Source organism: Clinocottus analis, unplaced genomic scaffold (assembly GCF_023055335.1).
Source record: "Clinocottus analis isolate CAN_PGR_092001 unplaced genomic scaffold, fCliAna1.0.p SCAF_25, whole genome shotgun sequence".
Lineage (NCBI taxonomy): Eukaryota > Metazoa > Chordata > Actinopteri > Perciformes > Cottidae > Clinocottus > Clinocottus analis.
The window spans coordinates 7,962,501-7,982,500 of NW_027175987.1; the positions used below are offsets into that span (position 1 = coordinate 7,962,501).

General features: G+C 42.2%; 2 protein-coding genes across 14 annotated transcripts in view; one reads left to right on the top strand and one right to left on the bottom strand.

The window, feature by feature from the left end:
• The window catches only part of LOC137794484 (epidermal growth factor receptor substrate 15-like 1), a 108,158-nt gene that overhangs the window by 82,518 nt on the left and 5,640 nt on the right, over positions 1–20,000 (bottom strand). For 12 of the 13 annotated variants that reach the window (XM_068591283.1, XM_068591279.1, XM_068591277.1 and 9 more), the window contains exons 4-9: positions 7,065–7,112; positions 6,583–6,678; positions 6,363–6,431; positions 2,928–3,053; positions 2,682–2,741; positions 1–116 (exon numbers count right to left, since the gene is read on the bottom strand). The exon at positions 1–116 is cut by the window's left edge and continues 127 nt beyond it. In XM_068591283.1, the coding sequence (XP_068447384.1) occupies positions 1–116; positions 2,682–2,741; positions 2,928–3,053; positions 6,363–6,431; positions 6,583–6,678; positions 7,065–7,112 (515 nt within the window). Of the gene's footprint in view, positions 117–2,681; positions 2,742–2,927; positions 3,054–4,051; positions 5,041–6,362; positions 6,432–6,582; positions 6,679–7,064; positions 7,113–20,000 lie in introns of those variants that run through there. The other variant, XM_068591286.1, reaches the window with a different exon arrangement.
• LOC137794536 (putative nuclease HARBI1) lies at positions 9,617–11,765 on the top strand. Its single transcript, XM_068591389.1, has 4 exons — positions 9,617–9,678; positions 9,747–10,361; positions 11,068–11,249; positions 11,656–11,765. Exons 1-4 carry the CDS (start codon positions 9,617–9,619, stop codon positions 11,763–11,765), a joined length of 969 nt encoding a protein of 322 aa, XP_068447490.1.

Consider the following 20,000-nt stretch of genomic DNA (forward strand, 5'->3'; position numbering starts at 1 on the left):
ATAGACCCGGCCACTGAGGCTAGACTCTTCTTTCTCTTAGACGGAGGGATGAGGGCAGAGGGGAGGAGTGTAGGAACAGGCTCCTTCTCCAGGGCCCGGTACACCAGGTGCATGGCCTAGGGGACCACACCTGATGTTAATGCACACTTATTGGCTGCCTTTAGAAAACTGATTATGGCAGACATGAGTTCTTGTATTGAGCACTGAGACCAATCATATATTTATCAATTTGTATTTAGTACATCTTACTGTATACCCTGAAGTCATTAAAATGGTAAATTACTTGTATAGCGCTTTTCTAGTCTTTACACTACTGATCATCATTCACCCATTCATACACCGTTACCATGCAAGGTGCCACCTGCCCATCAGAACTAACAAAATTATTTGGATGATTTTCTTGACTCTAGCGTAGGCATATCTACTTTCGCTGATCCCCTTGTGAATTGCATCAACAATGGAATTGATAACCTGGTGTACCTATCGCCCAGTATTTTGAGAGTCCCCTTCTGGGAACACATGCGGGCTTGCGGGTGTTCCTAATTTTCCATGTGATTAGGTTGAATGGGCTGGAAAGGACATTGTAGACCTCCCTGAATCAACAAGTTGATCCTCTCAGCGTTCAATTTCCAGACATCCTTTAAGGTGAAATTCCACTCCATTGCCAGTTCCCACATCATGTTCCATTGCCAGTTCCCACATCATGATGAATGGCCAGTGTTCAACTTGGTGGTTCTTGCTCCACTGCAGCATGCACTTCCTGTTGCTTTCAAGTCCACCACTTCTTCCCACTGGCAGTATCGTATTGGGTTGATTTGAGCTTTGAAGTCTAGCCCTGCCCTTAGCCATACTCCCAAGAAGAACCATCTGCTTCAGCTGAGCTCGTGCCTGTCCTTTCCTCCTGGCGATCCCTGCAAAAGCCACTTTGGTGTTTCTGCAGCCAGCTTACAATTAATTTCTCCCTAAACAAGCTTAATGGGAGCCTATGTTTGTTGCTGTTCCATAACAACGTCTGACTGGCCCAACTAGAGTGTATAATTGAATCTATCTTTTCTATTAATGCTCTTACAGCATAGAAGTATCTTAAATAATGAACAACCTGTCAAACCTTGACTGCTACAGCAGCAGAAAACCACACGATCTTCTTTGCCACTCCTGTTCGCTAAGGACAGGAAACTAAAGGGGCAGTTTGGATAAAGTCTCCTTGTCTGGAAAATCTCAACGTCCACTGACACAGGCAAACTGCAGATTCAGAATATGATGTCAACATCATGAATCCATGGACGCAGCCTGTTCAGTCTGCTCTTGCAGGTGGTGAAATGGTAAGAGGAATACCAATACCACCGGAACATGATTTAAAGGCCCCAGACTATCTGAGTATTGCTAATGACCATGTGAAATTTTCTTTATGGCTCCACTCAACTCATTTTCTAATAGCTTCCACAGCCATGTAAAAGTAGTATAACAAATATTTAGCAAAGACCAAGTCACGTCAAGCTGGTTCCACCAACATGACAATGAGCTTAGTGAACTCCAATAGTCTTGAAAAGTCACCTGAGCTGCGGTCGAATAGTCAAATAATCACCTCTAACGTCCAGCCATAAGCACTTTTCCTTGACCTCTGCGGAAACGTCACAGGGTCAAGGAAAGATGGGAAGGAGAATTCATGAGGAGTTAGGAAAAGACAACCGTGGTATGTAGAAAATTTAACTCCACTTTCACTAAACGACGGAGCTATGATGCAACGGCAGGCAATGTTAGTGACGTCGGTCTGTCTGCAGCGATGAAACTACAACGTTGTAGTCCATCTTGGACCACAATAAAGTGCATCTTAAATACTTCATCTGTCTTCTTACAGTGTTGCATCATGCAGACGATTTAAACAACCCGGTTTATATATTAGTTTATTAAGGAATATGAAAGTAAAACTAAAGGGATTTTTCAGAGTACAAAGCTAATAAACTGTTTAGTTTCAAACCTGCTGAATTAAATAAGTTATCCCACTATCGATGTGTGTCATACGTGTGTCTTATACCCCTTTATGTTGATATGGTTTATATGCAGATTATAATCTGATCATAAAAATATGCAGACAACAGTTTATGAAACACCACACAACTTGATAGTGCTTTATTTAATGTAACGACATAATTCATTGAAAAGATGATAATCATAAACATGAGTCAGACTGAAGAGCTCGTCCAGTTTAACTCTTTATTCAATGCTTCTGTAACTAAATTAAAATAAAAGAATGAGGACTGAGGCTGCAGTTAAACACCAGAGAAATAATATCAAATACAGCAGTTTGGTCACTTTACAGCCGTGTTCAGTAATAGCAACACAAACGTTCATAGTTTGACAGGCGGTTTATGAGATTATTGAAAGTATTTCCAAATTACGCTACTTGTCATTTACATGATCAGCGTTTGTTCTCGTGAATGGCCGAATGAAACGTCACTTTAAATGTGGCCGGCGCAAGTGATTATGTCAACAAAGAGCAGAATCTCTCAAGAATGTTTGCAGCACCTTGTTAAATTCATGCCACAAACAAGTCAGGATGTTCTGGAGGTAACCCAGTTTTAAGATCTTGCATGTCACAAATTGGCAACGGAGTGTACAGTTATGTCAGGCAATAGAGAATCAAAAAGACATAATGTAATAAGGAAGAAGATAACACTCACCACTGCAAACTCATCTCTGTCCAGATGGCCATCTTTATCTATGTCACTCAGGTCCCAAACCTAACAGCAAGAAATACACATGAGGCCGGTCATAGAAATTTATGTAGTGACTAAACTATGGTTTGATTATATCACCAAAAAGCCACTTTTGGAAAAAACATGTTTTATCTGTCACAATTTTATTCATGTGACTTCTGTTAAACAAAACGCATTTCTTTCCAGCTAAACCAAAATTGAAGTCAATACCTTCCCAAGGATATCCAGAGGAAGCTTGGAGTTGATGAGGACTGGTCTGACCTTCTCTCCTGACAAGAGGCCATTGATTGGAGCCAAACTCTCAAAAATCCCATCAAACTTACTCTTCTCCTCGTGCTACAAAGGAAAACACACAGGAGTAATGTAAAAAACCTGATTTGAAATGACTCTAGGTCCAAGCCTGACTGAAGAGCCAAAGCTTATTCACAAAAGGAAAGCACTCCACAATGAGAAGAAAAGAGGTTTTGAGTAGAATATTCTAAAAAAAACAAAGCTTTATTTCAAGAAAATACAGTGCTCAACGCTGTCCAATAACAACTATCAACAAACTGTTACTTAGGGCTTGAGAGGTTCAGAGCAGAAGGGGTTAAGAAACATTGGGTTGGGTTTCAGAGGTTTACAGAATAAAAGAGGTGCCCAAACCCTCACATGAAAGAGGTTTAGAGCAGAATAGAGCGACATCACATTTTACATTGGGGCCCAGCAGTAAGGTGGCACTGATGAGGTGACGTCTTTGAAGGCAAAGCGTTCCCTGGTGTGTCCAAGTATGATGTCACAAACCTACAGATAAATATAGAGAGACGGAGACAGATAAGTTGTCGGGAAATATCTATTACAAACAGGCTTCATACTACAGACAAAAGCCAACAATCAGTGTTGACAAAAAAATATGTTTTGTGTGTTTCGATGGCTCATCAACAGACAAAAGGCCAGGGGCCACCTTGATGGCTGTAGCCTGGTGCTATGGCCATATAGATGTTAACAACCTTTGATTTCAAAGATTGTCGTGGCTGCAGACAAAAAACTATGTTTTGTGTGTCTTGATGGCTCATCAACATATACAAAAGTCCAGGAGCATGCTTGATGCTCTAGCCTGGCGCTATGACTGACTGACTGACTGACTGACTGACTGACTCTCTCTCTCTGTCTCTCTCTCACACACACACACACGCACGCACGCACACTAACTTGTTGGGGGTTGAATGGTATTTTAGACAAAGTTATAGTCTGATATGATATCCAGCCAAATCTAACGCTGTCCAACATGCGTTCTGCTGTGGGAAAAATAAAACATTAAACTCTAAACACAGGTATCTGCTGATTTTGACACTCACCTCTGCAGCAATCCTTTCAAGCTTATTAGCATCCAGCTATCCAGCTCCGGTTAGCATATAGGCTTGAGGAGAAGCTCCGGGTGTACGTCCTCCGTCAGTGCTTTGCTGCTGGATTTTTAAATCCGGATGTTCGGATCCCAACTCCTTCAGCCTCTTCTTGTCAACATCTGATCATTGATTGAAAGGTGTTTCGCGTAGAGATACCACAGAGTTTTTAGTCGCCATGTCTCTGCTAGCTATGTTGCCCGCATAGATACATGGGAGATATATGGAATGTGAAGGGAATGATACAGGTCTGTGATTCGAAGAATAGTTCAATTACGTTGAAATAAGAAACAATGTCATTGGCTAAGGCGCAAATTTCTGCGCCCGGAGATTCCAGTTTCATCCGTCAATGAGAAGCTGTCCTTGCCATAACGACCGTGTAAAGTTTGCTTGCTGACAAAGACTCCCATTTGGCCGGCACCCGTAAAAAGGGGGGTAAAAAGCTCAGCTTAATAGCTGGCTATATATAGTTTATCCAATCAGATTTCACCTTTTGTTTCTCTATGTTAGAGTAGTGCAACAAAAAAACATGCTAACGGTATTAATACCGTTAGCTGGCATTAATATCTGCTGGCATTGTGATTGGTCACAGGGCCCGTGTGACCATTAACATGATTGGTCAGTGGGGCCCCATGATTTCTGTCTACCAGAAAACAAGCTGGCTGAACTCAGTAGGTACGAAGGAGTAAGTTGTTAGAACATATTTAGAGAAACAATTACACTTTTATACTTTAGCTTGGTGTGTTTTTTTTTATTTTCTCTGACTGAATCAGTAGACTTGGTGGTGGATTTACTGGCAACGCCTTTCTCACAGAAGACGTTTCAGGAAAGGCTTGAAACTTCTAACTTCAAACTAGAACCAAAAAGCTACCTTACTGGTGCATTATGACTTGCTTGTGTACTGATGATGCCTTTCACACAGAGAATTACGGAAATGTAGTGAGTGAAATGCTGGCTTTGTAGCTTATTTTTTATATGTGCAGTTGTATTCAATCATACACAGCACTGCTGCTGCTGCTGCTGCTGCTGCTGGTCAGACCGGCACAGCTCTGCCCTCCAAGTTACAGCGTGCGTGCGTGCGTGCGTGCGTGCGTGCGTGCGTGCGTGCGTGCGTGCGTGTGTGTGTGTAGGTTTATGATGTTGTTGAATAATTTTGTCATTACTAAATGTGACTGGTTGTTTGGTGGTTATTTGGAGAACATGCATTGTGGACAGGTTTGGGCTGGTCAAGTCGGTCAGTCAGGATGCACAACATCACGAGCGCTGCATAACGGCACATTGCTCCACAGAGTGGCCACGCTTTTTTATCTTGTCAAAGTAGTCAAATTAGTTTTGCTGGTCGGTCCACACGTCCCGTGTAACCTCCTCCATGCCCGTAATAGTGAGATCGTGCTGAGTTTGCCCTGAGGCTGCAATCTGTAGATCCCTCGAAGAGTCTCGACACTGGTGGTACTGGGGGCGGGTGGAATGAGCGCAGCGCTGCGGCCAACAACGTTGTTGGATGAAGTGGCTTAGTGCGCCAGGCCCCGCGCATTGTTCAACTGCAGTCACCTCTTTTTTTTTCGTGTCATACGGTAAAGCGGCTCTGCAGGTCGGCTGTGACACTTTTTTTCCCCAGTCCGGCCGTGATGTGCCCTAGCAGGTTTGGCGAATCACAATATTATGCATTTGTCCTCTACATCCTCGAGTCCAGCAGCCCCAAATCTTTATGGGCCACGGACGGTTACGTGTAAGACAATATTTTCACGGAGCAAGTTCCATTGGATGGGAGACAACGACACCCTACGTGTGTTCTTTTATGTCCTGTCTACTCCCTAATTTATAACCCGCTTCACAAACACAGGATTTTGGAAATGGAAGCAGGTTTTCAGTTTTTTTTTGGTGATCTCGGGATATTCTGCTTCAGTTTTAATCCAGAACACCGGCATAGTTGAAACAGACTTTTAAGTCGTTTTCCAGTAAGGTATTTTTACTTTTACTCAGGTATGGCTTTTTGGTACTTTATACACCACTGTTAGTAAGCCTCTATGTAATATCTGTTTATATGTTGTCATCAAAATAACAATAATATAATACATTTGCCTTTTAATAAATATATATCAGTGGCTGATGTTATCTGAAACAAATGTTTTTTTGGACTTTTTTTGGTTGGGTAATGTAATTTATTTTCCCATTGTCTGTGAGTCAGTGAGAAATATCTCTGATGATGGCTTCATCCTACTGTGTGTGTGCATGTGTGTGTGCGTGTGTGTGTGTTTCAACACACCCTGACAGCCCAGTGTAATTCGCTGGAGGCAGATGCTGTGCTGCTTAGAGATGGACTGCTGGTATCCTTCTGAAATCAGACAAACAAAGATGGCTGCCACACATTTTCTTTTCTTATAAAGAGCTTTTGATACAAGGTTTAATAACATGGTAACATAGCATGAGTATAATTACATTAAGTATTAAAACAATTTGAGCTTTCATGATGAAGTCATACTCACAAACTTAGGAGGAGGGATTGTGAGGTTGAGGCTGGACAGACTAACTTCCTGACCGCTCTGGGCACAAGCCACCAGCCGCAGAGCGACATAAAATCCCTGAGAAAGAAAACACACAGTAACAGCCATCTCATTCTCTACTTGATATAACTAATACTGATGTAGCACCCAAAAGGCATGCAACTCTGTTCATACAGGAACTAGAAAAAGTAAATATAGGTCAATGTTTACATGAATAAATACATATCTATCTTTGCCTGGATAGGTTACTGTTGGCTGGTTTACCCTTGCTCTTATTTGAACTGCAAGTATTAAAACACACAATTGGGGTTCACTTTTAAGATCAACTTGTAGAGATTTAATTTCACTTGTCATTTTTTGTCATTAGGTACTTTGGCATAATTACATCTACAGTAATTTTTGCTTTCCTCTTCAAAAGTACATTCAGCACATCGTCAAAGACAGAGCACTTTTCAAATCCCTACCTGTTTGTCCAGATAGCCTTTGCCATCAGGATCGGCCAAATCCCAGATCTGAAACACAAGCCACGAACACACAGTATTAAAGAAAGAATGAGATCAAATCTTGTGGCCAGTGTTTATTGATCATTTTATCTTTTTTTACATGCTAAATAGGTAAATTAGATTTGAGTATTTTCATGTCAAACTGCCTCTTTTCTTTTACTGTAAAATAGCAGAAAGATTACCAATGACTTATCTTCAGATCAAGGGCGTTAAATGTGTCCACTGAAATATGATATGGGGTATTGTGTGGACAGATGAAGCTTACAGCTGCTCTACAGAAGTGTTTTGGATGTACAGATTAGTACACTAAGTGGGATGCCTCCACCCAGCGGAGTCACTCCCCTATTCAGAAATGGGGGCTTTTATTGATCGCTACCTTTATTTCGTATTTTTTAATTGCATCGCTAATTATTTACTGCATATTTACTGCACCTTATTTACTTTGTACTTACTTATTACTTGTTTATCCAAATGTTATTTTATACTTTCTTTTGGATAGTTAAATGTTCTCTGTTGTTGTTGCTGCTGTTTGTTGTTGTTGTTGTTGTTGTTGTTGTTGTTGTTTTGTGATGCACCCTCCGCCAGGACAAATTCCTCATTTGTACTAACTCACGTGGCAATACAAAGTTTCTGATTCTGAGTTCCATTTAAAGCTTGAATAAATGGATGATTGAGGGTGATATCCAGAGCCGCCACGGCAAACTTGAACGAACTCAACAAACATTTTAGATAGTCATTAGTTATAGTATTTCATGAAGGTAGGAAATGTGTTGCACCTTTGATACAAATTGTCTAGACACACATCCTTCTTTGGTTTTGCAACTTTTATTCATTAAAATCCCAGTGTAAAAACAAGCATACATTTTACTATATTCAGTCATAATGGCATGTTTCCTTCCCTTAAAGAAACGGCACTCTTTTCTAAAGGGTCAATGCAATACTGTCTGCCCTGTAGGGCTGTCAACAAATGTTCGAAATTCGAATATATATTCGAATAGTTGTTAAAAAATAAATTTCAAATGTGAAAATTAATATTCAAATGTAAAAAAAAGAGATTTTGGAGAATAATTATCCTGAATCTGGCAACCCCTGCTGCAGCCGCGATGAAGTGTCCTCTTTTCCACAAACTCAAATCTGGTCACCCTGACCTGCGTGTAAGATGGCGGAAAGTGCAGAACCCAGCTTGACCGCAGCAAAAAAAAGTGATATTAACCCTGTTGTTCCTGTTGTAAACAATGCAACTACAGGCCGTAAGGTGAACCCCGTTATCGTTTCATTCCGCTCCACAGTCGTGCATTATCTCATAAAAAAGAATGAGTCGTGCGACACTGCCAAAAAACAGTTTGTCGCTGAAATTCTAGTCGATTATTGATGTGCCAATGTTTTATGCCGAACTACTTTCTATAGAGCGTAACAGGATATTCATTGCGAGTGGAGGTGACAAGGTGCTCAGTGTTGCCAGATTGGTGATGGGAGAAGTATCGTACAAAAGGCTTATAATGGTTGTATTTGGAGGATAATTATCGTGAATCTGGCAACACTGAGATCGGTCGACCAATGACAGTTCTCTCTCCAGTCAAAGCTTACGCAGAAGATGGAACGCAAGATGCCGTTTCCAAAACGTGTAAGGGTGTAATAACTAGTTTGTGAAAGACCCAGAGAAACACAAATATCCAACGAGGCAAAGTCCCGGACATTTTTGGAATCCCTGCCTGACGCATTTTTTAGGTCTCGAAAAGAGGACATGTCCGGGAAAAAGAGGACGACTGGTCACTACATAAGCTAGAGTTAGCTTACTATTCAACAACAAGCCACTTGAGGCTACATCTCCAGAATGTACACCCAAGAGAACATGGCATAAAATGTGAAACTTCAGCGAAACAGCCACGTCTGGATACGTATTTTGCGCCATCCGCCACAAGTTCGTTGTCTGCTTTTACAAAACTCTTGATCAGCACTCAGCATTTGTTTATTGTTGCCGTTCATTTAAACCGCTATGTGCAGAGAGCGCGACGGTGCGGGAGAGAGAGAGAGAGAGAGAGAGAGAGAGAGAGAGAGAGAGAGAGAGTGCGTGTGTGCGAGCGAGAGGCCAAGGTCTGCTGTCTTGGCCATTAGTTAATTTACCTATTTTTGTTGGGTAATATGTTGTTAAATATGTTTAAACTTAAATAAATTACTTATACATGTAGTTATGTCTCGTATTAATTTGTCCTGTTATTGACGTCACGTGCCTAATGCGCAACCAGAAAGTCGAATATATTTGAATATAGCCTATGTGTTTTTTAAAAGGGAATATTCAAACATCATTTTTGAGCAATTTTGACAGCCCTACTGCGTGTGTATGTTTTTGTGTGTGTCTGCGTGTGCACAGACACAGTCAGCCACTTTGTCTTCGCTCCTCCTGCCTGTGTGCGTACATATCAACGGTTGCATTGACTGTAACCACGGTTGGGGCCCCGAGATCTCCTGTTTATTTTTTCTTTTCTGGCTTGCCAGCGCCACCTCCTATCGACATGCCCCGGGTCTCTGTTCACCGGGTGGTGCACACAATGAGTGCACAGATCTCTGCGCTCCTGTACACAATTGTCCGCCACCCTACAGGAGAGGAACTCCCACGCCTAGGTGCCCGCTTTGGCCGTCAAGCTGGGTCGGCAGCCTGGCGGGGACTATCGATGGCTGCCACGTCCGGGTGAAGCCCCAAGCAGAGGATGCTGTCTGCTATTTCAACAGAAAGCTTTTTCACTCCATCCAGCTGCAGGCCATCTGTGATGATAAATGCAAATTCATTGATGTGTGTGTGGGCTACCCAGGCTCAGTGCATGATGCCACGGTCCTGAAAAACGGCCCCATATTTTATGAGCAGTCTTACCCTCCACCAGGATACTGTATCCTTGGGGATGGTGGCTACCCCTGCCTGTCCCAACTCATCTGCCTCATGACCCCCTTCAGGCAGCCTGTCCGCAACCACCTCCAAGCACGCTACAACTGCTGCCTGTCAAAGGCGAGGTGTGTTGTGGAGAGGTCCTTCGGAATACTGAAGACGCGATGGCGGTCAATCTTCTTGAAGGCCCTGGAAGTGGATGTGAGGTTTGTGCCGGAGGTCATAGTGTGCTGCACTGTGCTCCACAACATCTGCCTCACCAACAGTGACCTGCTGGAGCCAGATGCAGATGTCGGGAGGGCAGCAGAGGACCAGCCAGCACCAGAACCTCCAGGAAACGTCTCTGGGGCAGAGAAGAGACAGAGGATAGCCGCTCAGTGTTATGCTCCAGATCACGACTGCATTTAAATGCACAAATTAAAATTGGATAGGGGGTTCTGAACACCAGAATTCTCCTATAATTAGCTAACAATTTTTGAGTTTGTAATATTTCATAGTGCTTCCTAACCTAATTATTGTGTCAATATACCTCTAAAATTCCACAAGAGACTACCCACAGAAATCTTAAACCCTTTCCTTTAAAATGTATGCAGTTTAAAACTTAAATATTGATAAGCATTTCATAAGAAGAATATAACTAATTTCTTGCACATTTCAGTTTGAGCTCTAACAGCCCACCCATCAGCAAATGACAGCTACTCATATGATAAGGGTATGGTAATTCAGTGATCACTATTGACTTCCTAGAAAAGTAAAACAGGCCAGCCCCCTACGGGTTAAGTGTTAGTAAAAAGACATGTAGATGGATCTGAAGTGACCAAGCTGTATTTTTATTTCTTAGATGCAATTTTTTCTAAAAGGGTGAGGAGGTGCTCCTCCTCTGGCGGCTGCCTCGCTCATTCTTCTCTCTCTCCCTCTCCCTCTCTCTCTCTGGTTACTGTCTCCCTCCTCTCTAATGCTTTCTCCCTCTCTTGGATGGCTGCCTCCCTCCCTCGCTCTCCTCTCCTCACTCTCTCTGAGAATGTTCAATCTTCTCTCCTCTATGCCTTCTCTCAATCTTCTCTCCTCTATTCTCTCCTCCAGGGCCTCCCTGTGTCGCTGCGACTCTCGCTCAACAGCCTCCCTTGCTTCGCCCGCCTTGGCCTCCTCTGCTCTTCTGTGCTTCTCCTCCATCTCCTTCCACACCTCGGACAACATCCTGTCATTCTCTTTAATGAGCTCGGCAAACCCCACAGTGTCTACCTTCCGTCTTTTCGGAGTTGACAGTCAGTGCGTTTACATGATGGTATTAATTCGAATCATGCTTTAGTCGGACTATGCTCTCTTTCGGGGCAACTGCTATTATCCTAATATACATGGCAGTGAATAAATCGAATCATTGGCCGAAAGCATGTCATATCCGATACGATAGGTGGCGCTGTTTTCATTACATCTAGTGGTGATACAGCCATCTCCGCTTGACCTCTTCACTCTTCATAATGGAGAGAACCCCGCTACCTTCGGTGGTTGTCGGGGAGCTAGCGGAGAGCAAACAGGGAACTAGCAGAGGCGTAAGCTGGCTACAGCAGGGAGCTAGCGGGGACACCCACCGAAGGTAGTATCGGCTTGTAACCCGACTTTTACGTTTGTTTCTGCCGGCCATGACAACTTATCGTCTCTTTCGACTTTCAGGTCACGACCTGGGAGGGAGGGAGGAGAACGACGGGATCTTACATGCCGGGATGTCCGAATTATCAAAGGGAGCTGGATCGAGTTATCCAGGCGTGTTAATCGGATCGTAGTCGGACCGCAATTATTCGAACAATGGTGTTTACATGAGCAGGATAATTCGATTTCAGTCCGATTAAGCCAGTAATTTGAATGCATGTAACCGCAGTCACTGTGGAAGAAGCTTCACTTGAATTACTGGCTACGGGGAGGGGTGTGACCACAGGTGGGTGGGAGGGGTCCCTGCCACTTCCCGGCTGGATGAAGCAAAGAGGACTGGAGGGGTCACAGATAGCCTGGCTCCCAGTGCCTCATCCATAAGGGCATACCACTTCCAAGAAGCAGCAGTAACTCCAACCCCATCTGTGCTCACACCCGTCCGGGGTTTCTTGAGCTCCTGCAGATAAAAAGACAGTCAAACAGGAGTTGCACATCATTGTGCCTTCAATTGGTCTGGTAATACGTTATTGAACTAAAGGCTCACCATACGATTACTTTACATTACTTTGAGCACAATACATAGATAAGAACAAGAGTAACAACATCACCTTAATCATAATACATTGCAAGCATGTACATGTACACTGCATGTAAATACTCACTCACCATGCCATCTCGACATATCTCGGCAAAGTTATGATCAAGAAAGATACTTTATTGGACACAAGTCTTAATCTGACCTTATATTTGTGAACAAGGTTTTCCCACCTCTTTTTTACAAGCTTGGGATCCAAGCCCCCAAGCCCTGTCTCCTTTATGAAGACCCTGGTGAAAATATATGCTGCTTTAACATCTCGCCTCAACCACATCTCTGAAACAGTAATGACCACATTGATCATTGCAAGGTTAGCAACTAAGGCAACCATTTACAGTATATACCGTATATAGATACCGTATGAGTAATTTTACTTACTCAAATTCTGTCACGGAGGCGTTTCTCTTCACTGTGAAGAGGGATTTATTATCCGATCGCTACGGGATTAAGGCCCTTGTGTCCTTGTCTGTCCCTAGACATGTGAAATACCGCGACATTAAAAAAAAAAAAACACACACGATGACTGAAAGCTACAACTATTTCTAGAAGGACACGCTTAGATAGCTATCGTAATGTTATTAATTATCCGACGACGTGTGTTAACCCTGTAAGACCCAAACATAAAAATAATGTCTAATTTTTTTTAAGTCAGATGATGTTGTAAGAGTCTTAGATAATGAAGGATTTATTTTTTTTAAAAAAAAGGTTTTTGTAAATTTTTAGGGAAACGTAATATTGCAACGTTGGGCCTCGTTAGTAGCACAATTTCAGCATTTGCTTTCAAACTGTCAAAACAAATGCACAAAACAACTACTTGGAGTGTGTATTGCTTACATAGCACTATAACAGTACATTTCATTAATCACCTAACAGTCATATTTTTATGAATCATAATATATTTTAAAAACATAAAAAAAACTGTATAAAATCTTATAGAAAACTATAAAGAATCAGTATCCCTTGTTTACTTGCAATGGTAGTCCCAAAGCAGTTCCTTTCATCTGAAAAGCAGAGACGGAGATTGCACTTCCTGCAGAGCGTATTGGAATATCCTTTCACGCAATATCTGCAACGTCCTCTTGTTGTATTCACCGGGAAATGTGTAACCATGTTGGTGGTCAAGTATAACTAATTCCAATGCAAATTAATCCTATTTAGGCAATACATTACACTGATGGCACACAATACTGTCTGGCTAGCCCAATTGCTCTCTACTTACATTTACAAAAGGAAAATATAACCCACCCGTAACTCTTACATCCCCACATTGCAGAACATTTACACCTTTCCCTGAACAATTCACCGTACATGCAACCCCCACGTTACAAAACATTTACACTTGTGCCTGCACAACCATCCTCCAAATCATTCCACAAACATGATCTAGCTTGTGTAACAAGGAGATATTTGGGCAAACAAAGTCCAGATAAAAAAAAGTTGACTATATCACACAGAAACAATCTAGGGTTACCCTAACCCATTTAGAATTATTCCAATCGGATCTAAACTTAGAATGATAACAAATAACCCATCAAATACATTATATTTCTGTAAGTATTTATCCTGTATCTGAACATTCAAGAAGTGGAATGTCTCCATGTAGTGTGCAAGGTGCATACTATTTTAGCTACCATTTTCACCCAACGTTGTAAAATTACGACATAACATGCTGAAAATCTAATGTGATGCATTAATTCCACAATAATTTAGTAGTTACATGAACTACATACTCTAATCAAGAAAAAAAAATATTTCAAGAAATTTATTTACTTCAATGTTGATATAGCCAGTTGAATAAAACAAGGAGATGCACTTCCAGGAAAGTTTGCAGGCAGAGTGAGTTCAAGGCCTTCTGGCTAGACCTATATACACATTTACAATCCAATGGCATTGCAAGGCAAGACAATAGGACCCATTGACTATGCAAGTGTGGTCTTTCCTCAAAAAAAGTTCTTGCAAATGTATTTTTTGGAGAGATAAAAGTGACGTAATATTACAACAACGGGTCTTACAGGGTTAACGGGCAAACGTTTGTGTTGTCATGTTAACCTGTTAATAAACTGAGCATAATCCATTGCTAATCCATTATTAAAATTACCATTTCGATTGTTTAACAGAACAGCCGTTGTTTAACACTGTCTGCTGCTGACATAGCTATCTGTCGTCGAACTGGCCGTTGGAGCAAGCGCCTGGACCCCGGCACCTGCCCCCGATCGTCAAGTGAAAGGTGTTCGATAAAAGTGCACCTTCGTTGGACTGGCAAGAGGACCAGGTGGTGGATTTGCCTGCTGGCTTATAACTGCCATGCAAATCGAATGGCATCTAATGCTACCTACCTAGGTATGCTAACTGTTCGGTATACATCGTTAACTCCACCAAATACTCATGTCGCCGGCTTTAATCTGAAAATGGCATGTTTGTAGTACATTTTATTATCAGTGCAGTGTTTAATTACCGCTGATACTTACATTTACAGTCTGTGGCCTTGTCTCCTGCTTCTGCCACCGTAGCTATCCTGTCCGCCATTGTTTTCGAAATAAAATGAAAAGCTGGCAAAATGGCTCCTCCTCTTCCGCTACGTAGCCAAGATAGCGCCTGTTCTGTGCGAGTAGTGTCCATCGATTTACACTACATTTTTTGACCATTTTCAGTGCGTCATCCGTATACTTTCAGTGCACTGAATTTTGCTGGTTTTGTCAGTGTGGCACCCTAAGCTCTGAAAGTCAGTGCTCAAAGTGCGCAAGTGTTCGGTAGTAGACACAGCCTGTGTGTCTGTTAAACTGCCCTAATAAGAACACCTGTGTCAAAGACTGCCATAGTGATGACTTCAAATGTCGGTAGTTACAGAGATTACATGGAGCTGGTGAAAACCTATTGAAAAATCCCTGAAGAAAGATACTTTAACTCGCCTGTTGAGATCGAGAAATTATGAAAGTAAAAAAGTGTAATCATTAAAAACGTATAACTATTTTCTTTTTCAGTATAACCATTTTGATATGTATGTATAACCATTCTATTTTTATGTATAACCATTATCCTTTTAACCGTTGAAGGAATATATGAACTGTTTGGTCTTGATTTAAAGTACAGGTTGTGATTAGACCATATAAAATTATTATTATGGGTAAATGTAAAAAGATCTCCTGTGTATTAGGGTCCAGCAGCCAGTGACCATATTAGGAAACAGACCCTCAGCTTATCTTAGAGCCAAGGTCTAGGACTCACCCTTAAAGAAAAGGAGGAGGGGTTAAGTGTGTCTGTGAGGTACAAGAGGTGATGCACAGAGAGGAAAACGACCCTTCTCGCTTCTTTTCTTACTTTTTACTCTTCTTTTTCACCAGACCACGGTCTGGAAGAACAGATTTAGAGAAGAATAGACTTAATATGTAACTTTACTAAAACAGGAGAAAAATCTTATCCACCCTGTCCCAGCCTTTAGGGGTTGAGACAGGGAACCCAGCTAGAGTCTGGAGGACAGGGCTCCAGCTTCAGTGTGGAAGAAATTTTTGCTATCAGGAGAAGAGAGCCTGACAGCAGTACAGGAACACCAAACAGAGAAAGTGGTTTTCAACCAGCTCTGAACTTAGTTTTATTTTCATTTTACTTTTTACACTGAGCACTGTTTCATTGAGTTGAAATTGTTGTAAGTGATTGGAGCGCAAAATAAAAAATCTCAGCCTTACGATTGAGTAAGTGACTGACACCAAATAAAGTTCTGGTTCTTTAGAACAATTTAACCCTCTTTCCCTGTCCACCAACCGTGAGATACAGAAGTGACGACTGAATCTACCGAAGAGACTTAAGGTAAGTATCTTTGGGTGAAAACTTTGCAGTGTTAGTATAATGATAAGATGGTGTCAAACAGGCAGAGAGAAGGTGTAGACGAAGCACGCACTCGCTATATGGGTTGAGACAAGTTACAGTCCACTGTGGGAAACTGACAGCATAGACCTGTAAAACACCCTCGCCAAAACCTATAACTTAACTCGAAATTTCAAAAATCCTAAAGATTTAGCCCGGGGCGAGATAAAAGACTGAAAACATTATACTCATGTTATTTCCTCCGGGATCACTGAGATAATAGTTGACGGAGTGCCACTGTTTTAGGTCAAGAGGTCTTGCCTTCCTATCCCCCCCCTTCCTACTTCTCTCCTCTTCCCCCGGCAAGATCTCCGATCACGCTACACGCCCGAGTTGGGTGGTGATATTAATTTATTTAACGTTTTAAATAAATATCTTCGCGATAAAACCTCACAGAGATATGGTTTTAAAACTGGTGGAATCAGGAGACGTTCCACTTCCTTGACCTTGTTCTCGCGTCATCGTAGGTGCTTCACACAGTGAAATATGAGCCTGAGCCGAGCCAAAGCTATACTGAAGAGCACAGCGCAGCTTCACAGCCTGAAGGATACGATACCAGCGATAAAGAGGACAAGGCCAATAAAAGGGATCCATTGAAAAATGGGTAAGTGTAACGGGAACTGGAAGCCAACTGGAGCTGTTGCTAAGACGGAGCTAGTTATAGCAAGCTAACACGACTGAACAGTCCGTAATTAAATATTGTCACGATCCCCGTAACTTTCCTGATGTGAACCGAGTACACCTAGTAGTATTAAATCTCTGTTCTGGGTTTGAAAGACTGAAACTATCGTGGTTTGATTAGCAATAGCTAACCCGAATTAACACAGCGAGCTAACATGTTTTAGATGGCTACAGGGTCTCTATGAGACTGAATAGTGCGTAATAAAATATCGCCACGATCCCCATTAACTTTTTTGAAGTGAACCGAGTACGACTAGTAGGGTTGGCTCTCAGTTGTGTGTCTGTAGGACTGTAACTGTGTTTATGTTAGCTTCTATCTGGAAGCTAGCAGAAGCTTTTTTTAGCTTGTGCCCTGACCAAAGATGGCTCTTTGTTAGCTTAGCAACATTAGCACGTAGCATTCGTTACATGTTGGTGTGTAATCAGTGAACTTACACTAACTATTAGTGATGTATTTTACAGAGAGGATTCACATCTGCCAGGGTCCACAGGACAACATACAGCATTGCTGCAGCAGGCTCCAGTCGGTCTCTGCAGATCACCAGGCCGGACACAGGCCGCAAAACCATCCGTGGCTCATCCCAGACATACAATAATAAATTTGGTTTTAGACATTTATTTACATGTGTCTACCATTTTATTCATATATTCCACTGCTTTTGTGAACCTAAGACCCTTTGGTAAAACAATTTCTAGCACAAAAACAGTTGAACCACATGAGTAAAGGTATGTTTTCACAAGAGATATGAAGAAGTTCCAAAATAGTATTTTTTTTTTCAGCTTTAGGGCCATAATATAACGTTACACTTGTGCCTAGGACAATGATGCCTCATTATATAGAGAGCTGAGACTGTTCTGCAATTTTAGATGTAAAACACATGAGTATGTATCATATGCAAGTGACTTTAAAAAGTGAATTTAAGAAATGATATACAAATCGAGAAAATTACCTCAGACCTCTGTGAGTTAAAAGCCCCTATTGCTTCGATATCGCATATAGAGCATTAGGATAACTTGATTAACAGATACTGTAACTGGTGAGTCTGTACGATAAAACATGTGTCTGTACGGGCAATTTACAAATCAGATACGAGCTTCAGACGTGGCTTTGGAGGGAGATTTAACATGGCGGCGGATGGCAGAGTGAGGTGCACTTGCACTCACAATCAGTCAGATTTCAACACGTCGGAATCAGTTGGATTCCCATCGACCGCAGTTTGCGACAGAAGACAAGATTTCAAACTGATGTAACATTCCTGTGAATAAATAATGAACTAATAAAGATTGCTCGTTAGATCCTTAAAAATGACTTATAGCTCATGTTTAACCGCTACGGAGAAATCAGAGCCAGGGGATCATCTCAAATGGCCCTGCCCAGGTCAGGCCTCTCTCGGCGGGCATCAGAGCACGGACGGCCGGGTGGTTACGGTCACACCGGTCCCGCGAACAGGATCTCAACTTGTCTCATATCTTTTTAATTCGGCTGATTCTTGACAAACCGATCACACATTTGAACAACTAACTTCTCACCTGAAAAATAATCCTAAAATTACATTTTGTGACTCAACAACAGTAGTATTTGGAGACTGTCAACTTTCAGTTGTGAGTTTTCTCATGCGCCATTGTTCCCCTTTTGCTGGTACGAAATGCATTCTGGGATATTGGCTGTCTCAAGTACGCACAAGTCTCCTCTGATGCATTCTGATGCATTCACGAGAACACAAGTACAGAGAAGAACGCATATTGACAAACGGCAGATACTTCCCCACAAGCCCTTACAGTGCGTTGACATTGTTGTATTTTGGAATGTTTTTTGAGTTGTTTTTGGCTCTTTGAGCACCACGGGCAGAATGCCATGGGGTCCCATTTTATTGGAGAAAAAAAGCTCCAGTCGGCCGATAACTCAAAAGCTAGAGAACTCACACTAAAACAATCCAGACAGACAAATATTACCGCAGCCAAGAAATATATTGAAAAAATATAATCCAACCAGGCCAGGGACCACTTCAAGGGGAGAAAATATGCTCATAATCCCAACACCAATTAAGCCTATACATACTACCATTTGTACTTGTACCGCACACTGGTGTAGGAAAGTACTGTCTGGCTCAGTGCAATCGTCTTGTGTATGACAGAACTCTGACTTTACTGCTTTATGCAAATACAGGTTGAAATACAGACATTTGATTGGGTGAAGGGAAACAAGTCTACCATCTATGTAAATTGATAATTGAATATAATTGCATTTTTTATTTTGGTTTCTGATCATTTTTACTCAACCACAAGATATGTAAAGATGTATGTTTAAACTAGAAAATTTCGCAAGAAATTTTGAAAGTGTGGCTACTACTGCCGTAAGACATTGCAATATATAGAGCGTATTCACTCACGTGACCACAATAACCTTTGGCGGCCATGTTGGGGTCCATGCATGGCATTGTTTTCTGTGTTTTATGCTGCTCTTCTTAAGAAATTACCATTGTACTCTGAAGGAGACACAATTTCAGTTCAAAGCGATGTGTCTTGTGGGAACACCTACATGGGAACAGCACTTCGCACAGCCAGCCAAACAGTCACTGTTGGTCCCCCTGAATGAGCGCTGGAAGCGGCTTCATCCAGACACTTGTCCTAGAGCCGGAGACAGCTGTGTGCGACTACGGAAGAGCACACAGCTGATGTTCCGACATTTGTTTTATTTCTGGTATTTACACAGCAATGACTACCGTCCAGTGGCACTCACCCCCGTAATCATGAAGTGCTTTGAACGACTAGTCATGTCGCATATCAAATCCATTCTCCCCCCGACCCTGGACCCTTTCCAGTTTGCATACTCGGCCAAACGGTCCACCGAGGATGCAATCTGCTCCGCTCTCCACCCAGCCCTCACCCACCTGGACAAAAAGACTCATATGTGAGAATGACTTTAGTTCAGCATTCAATACCATCGTCCCACAACGACTTATCTGCAAACTTGACCAGCTAGGGCTCAACACCTCGCTGTGTAACTGGCTGCTGGACTTCCTCAGTGAGAGGCCACAAGCGGTACGTGTCGGCAACAACACCTCGAGTAGCATCACACCGGGGCCTTTCAGGGCTGTGTGCTCAGTCCTCTGCTCATCACCTTGCTGACTCATGACTGCAGAACCAGCTGCAGCACCAACCACATGGTCAAATTCGCAGATGAGACAACGCTGATAGGTCTCATCCCCAAAGATGACGAGACCCTCTACAG

What these genes read in the sequence shown, in the direction of transcription:
- LOC137794536 (XM_068591389.1), top strand. Translation starts at nt 9,617, where the DNA reads ATGCCCCGGGTCTCTGTTCACCGGGTGGTGCACACAATGAGTGCACAG. An exon ending in GCACAGATCTCTGCGCTCCT is followed by an intron (nt 9,679 to 9,746) that starts GTACACAATTGT and finishes TTGGCCGTCAAG; the next exon opens with CTGGGTCGGCAGCCTGGCGG. An exon ending in CCGTCTTTTCGGAGTTGACA is followed by an intron (nt 11,250 to 11,655) that starts GTCAGTGCGTTT and finishes TTCGACTTTCAG; the next exon opens with GTCACGACCTGGGAGGGAGG.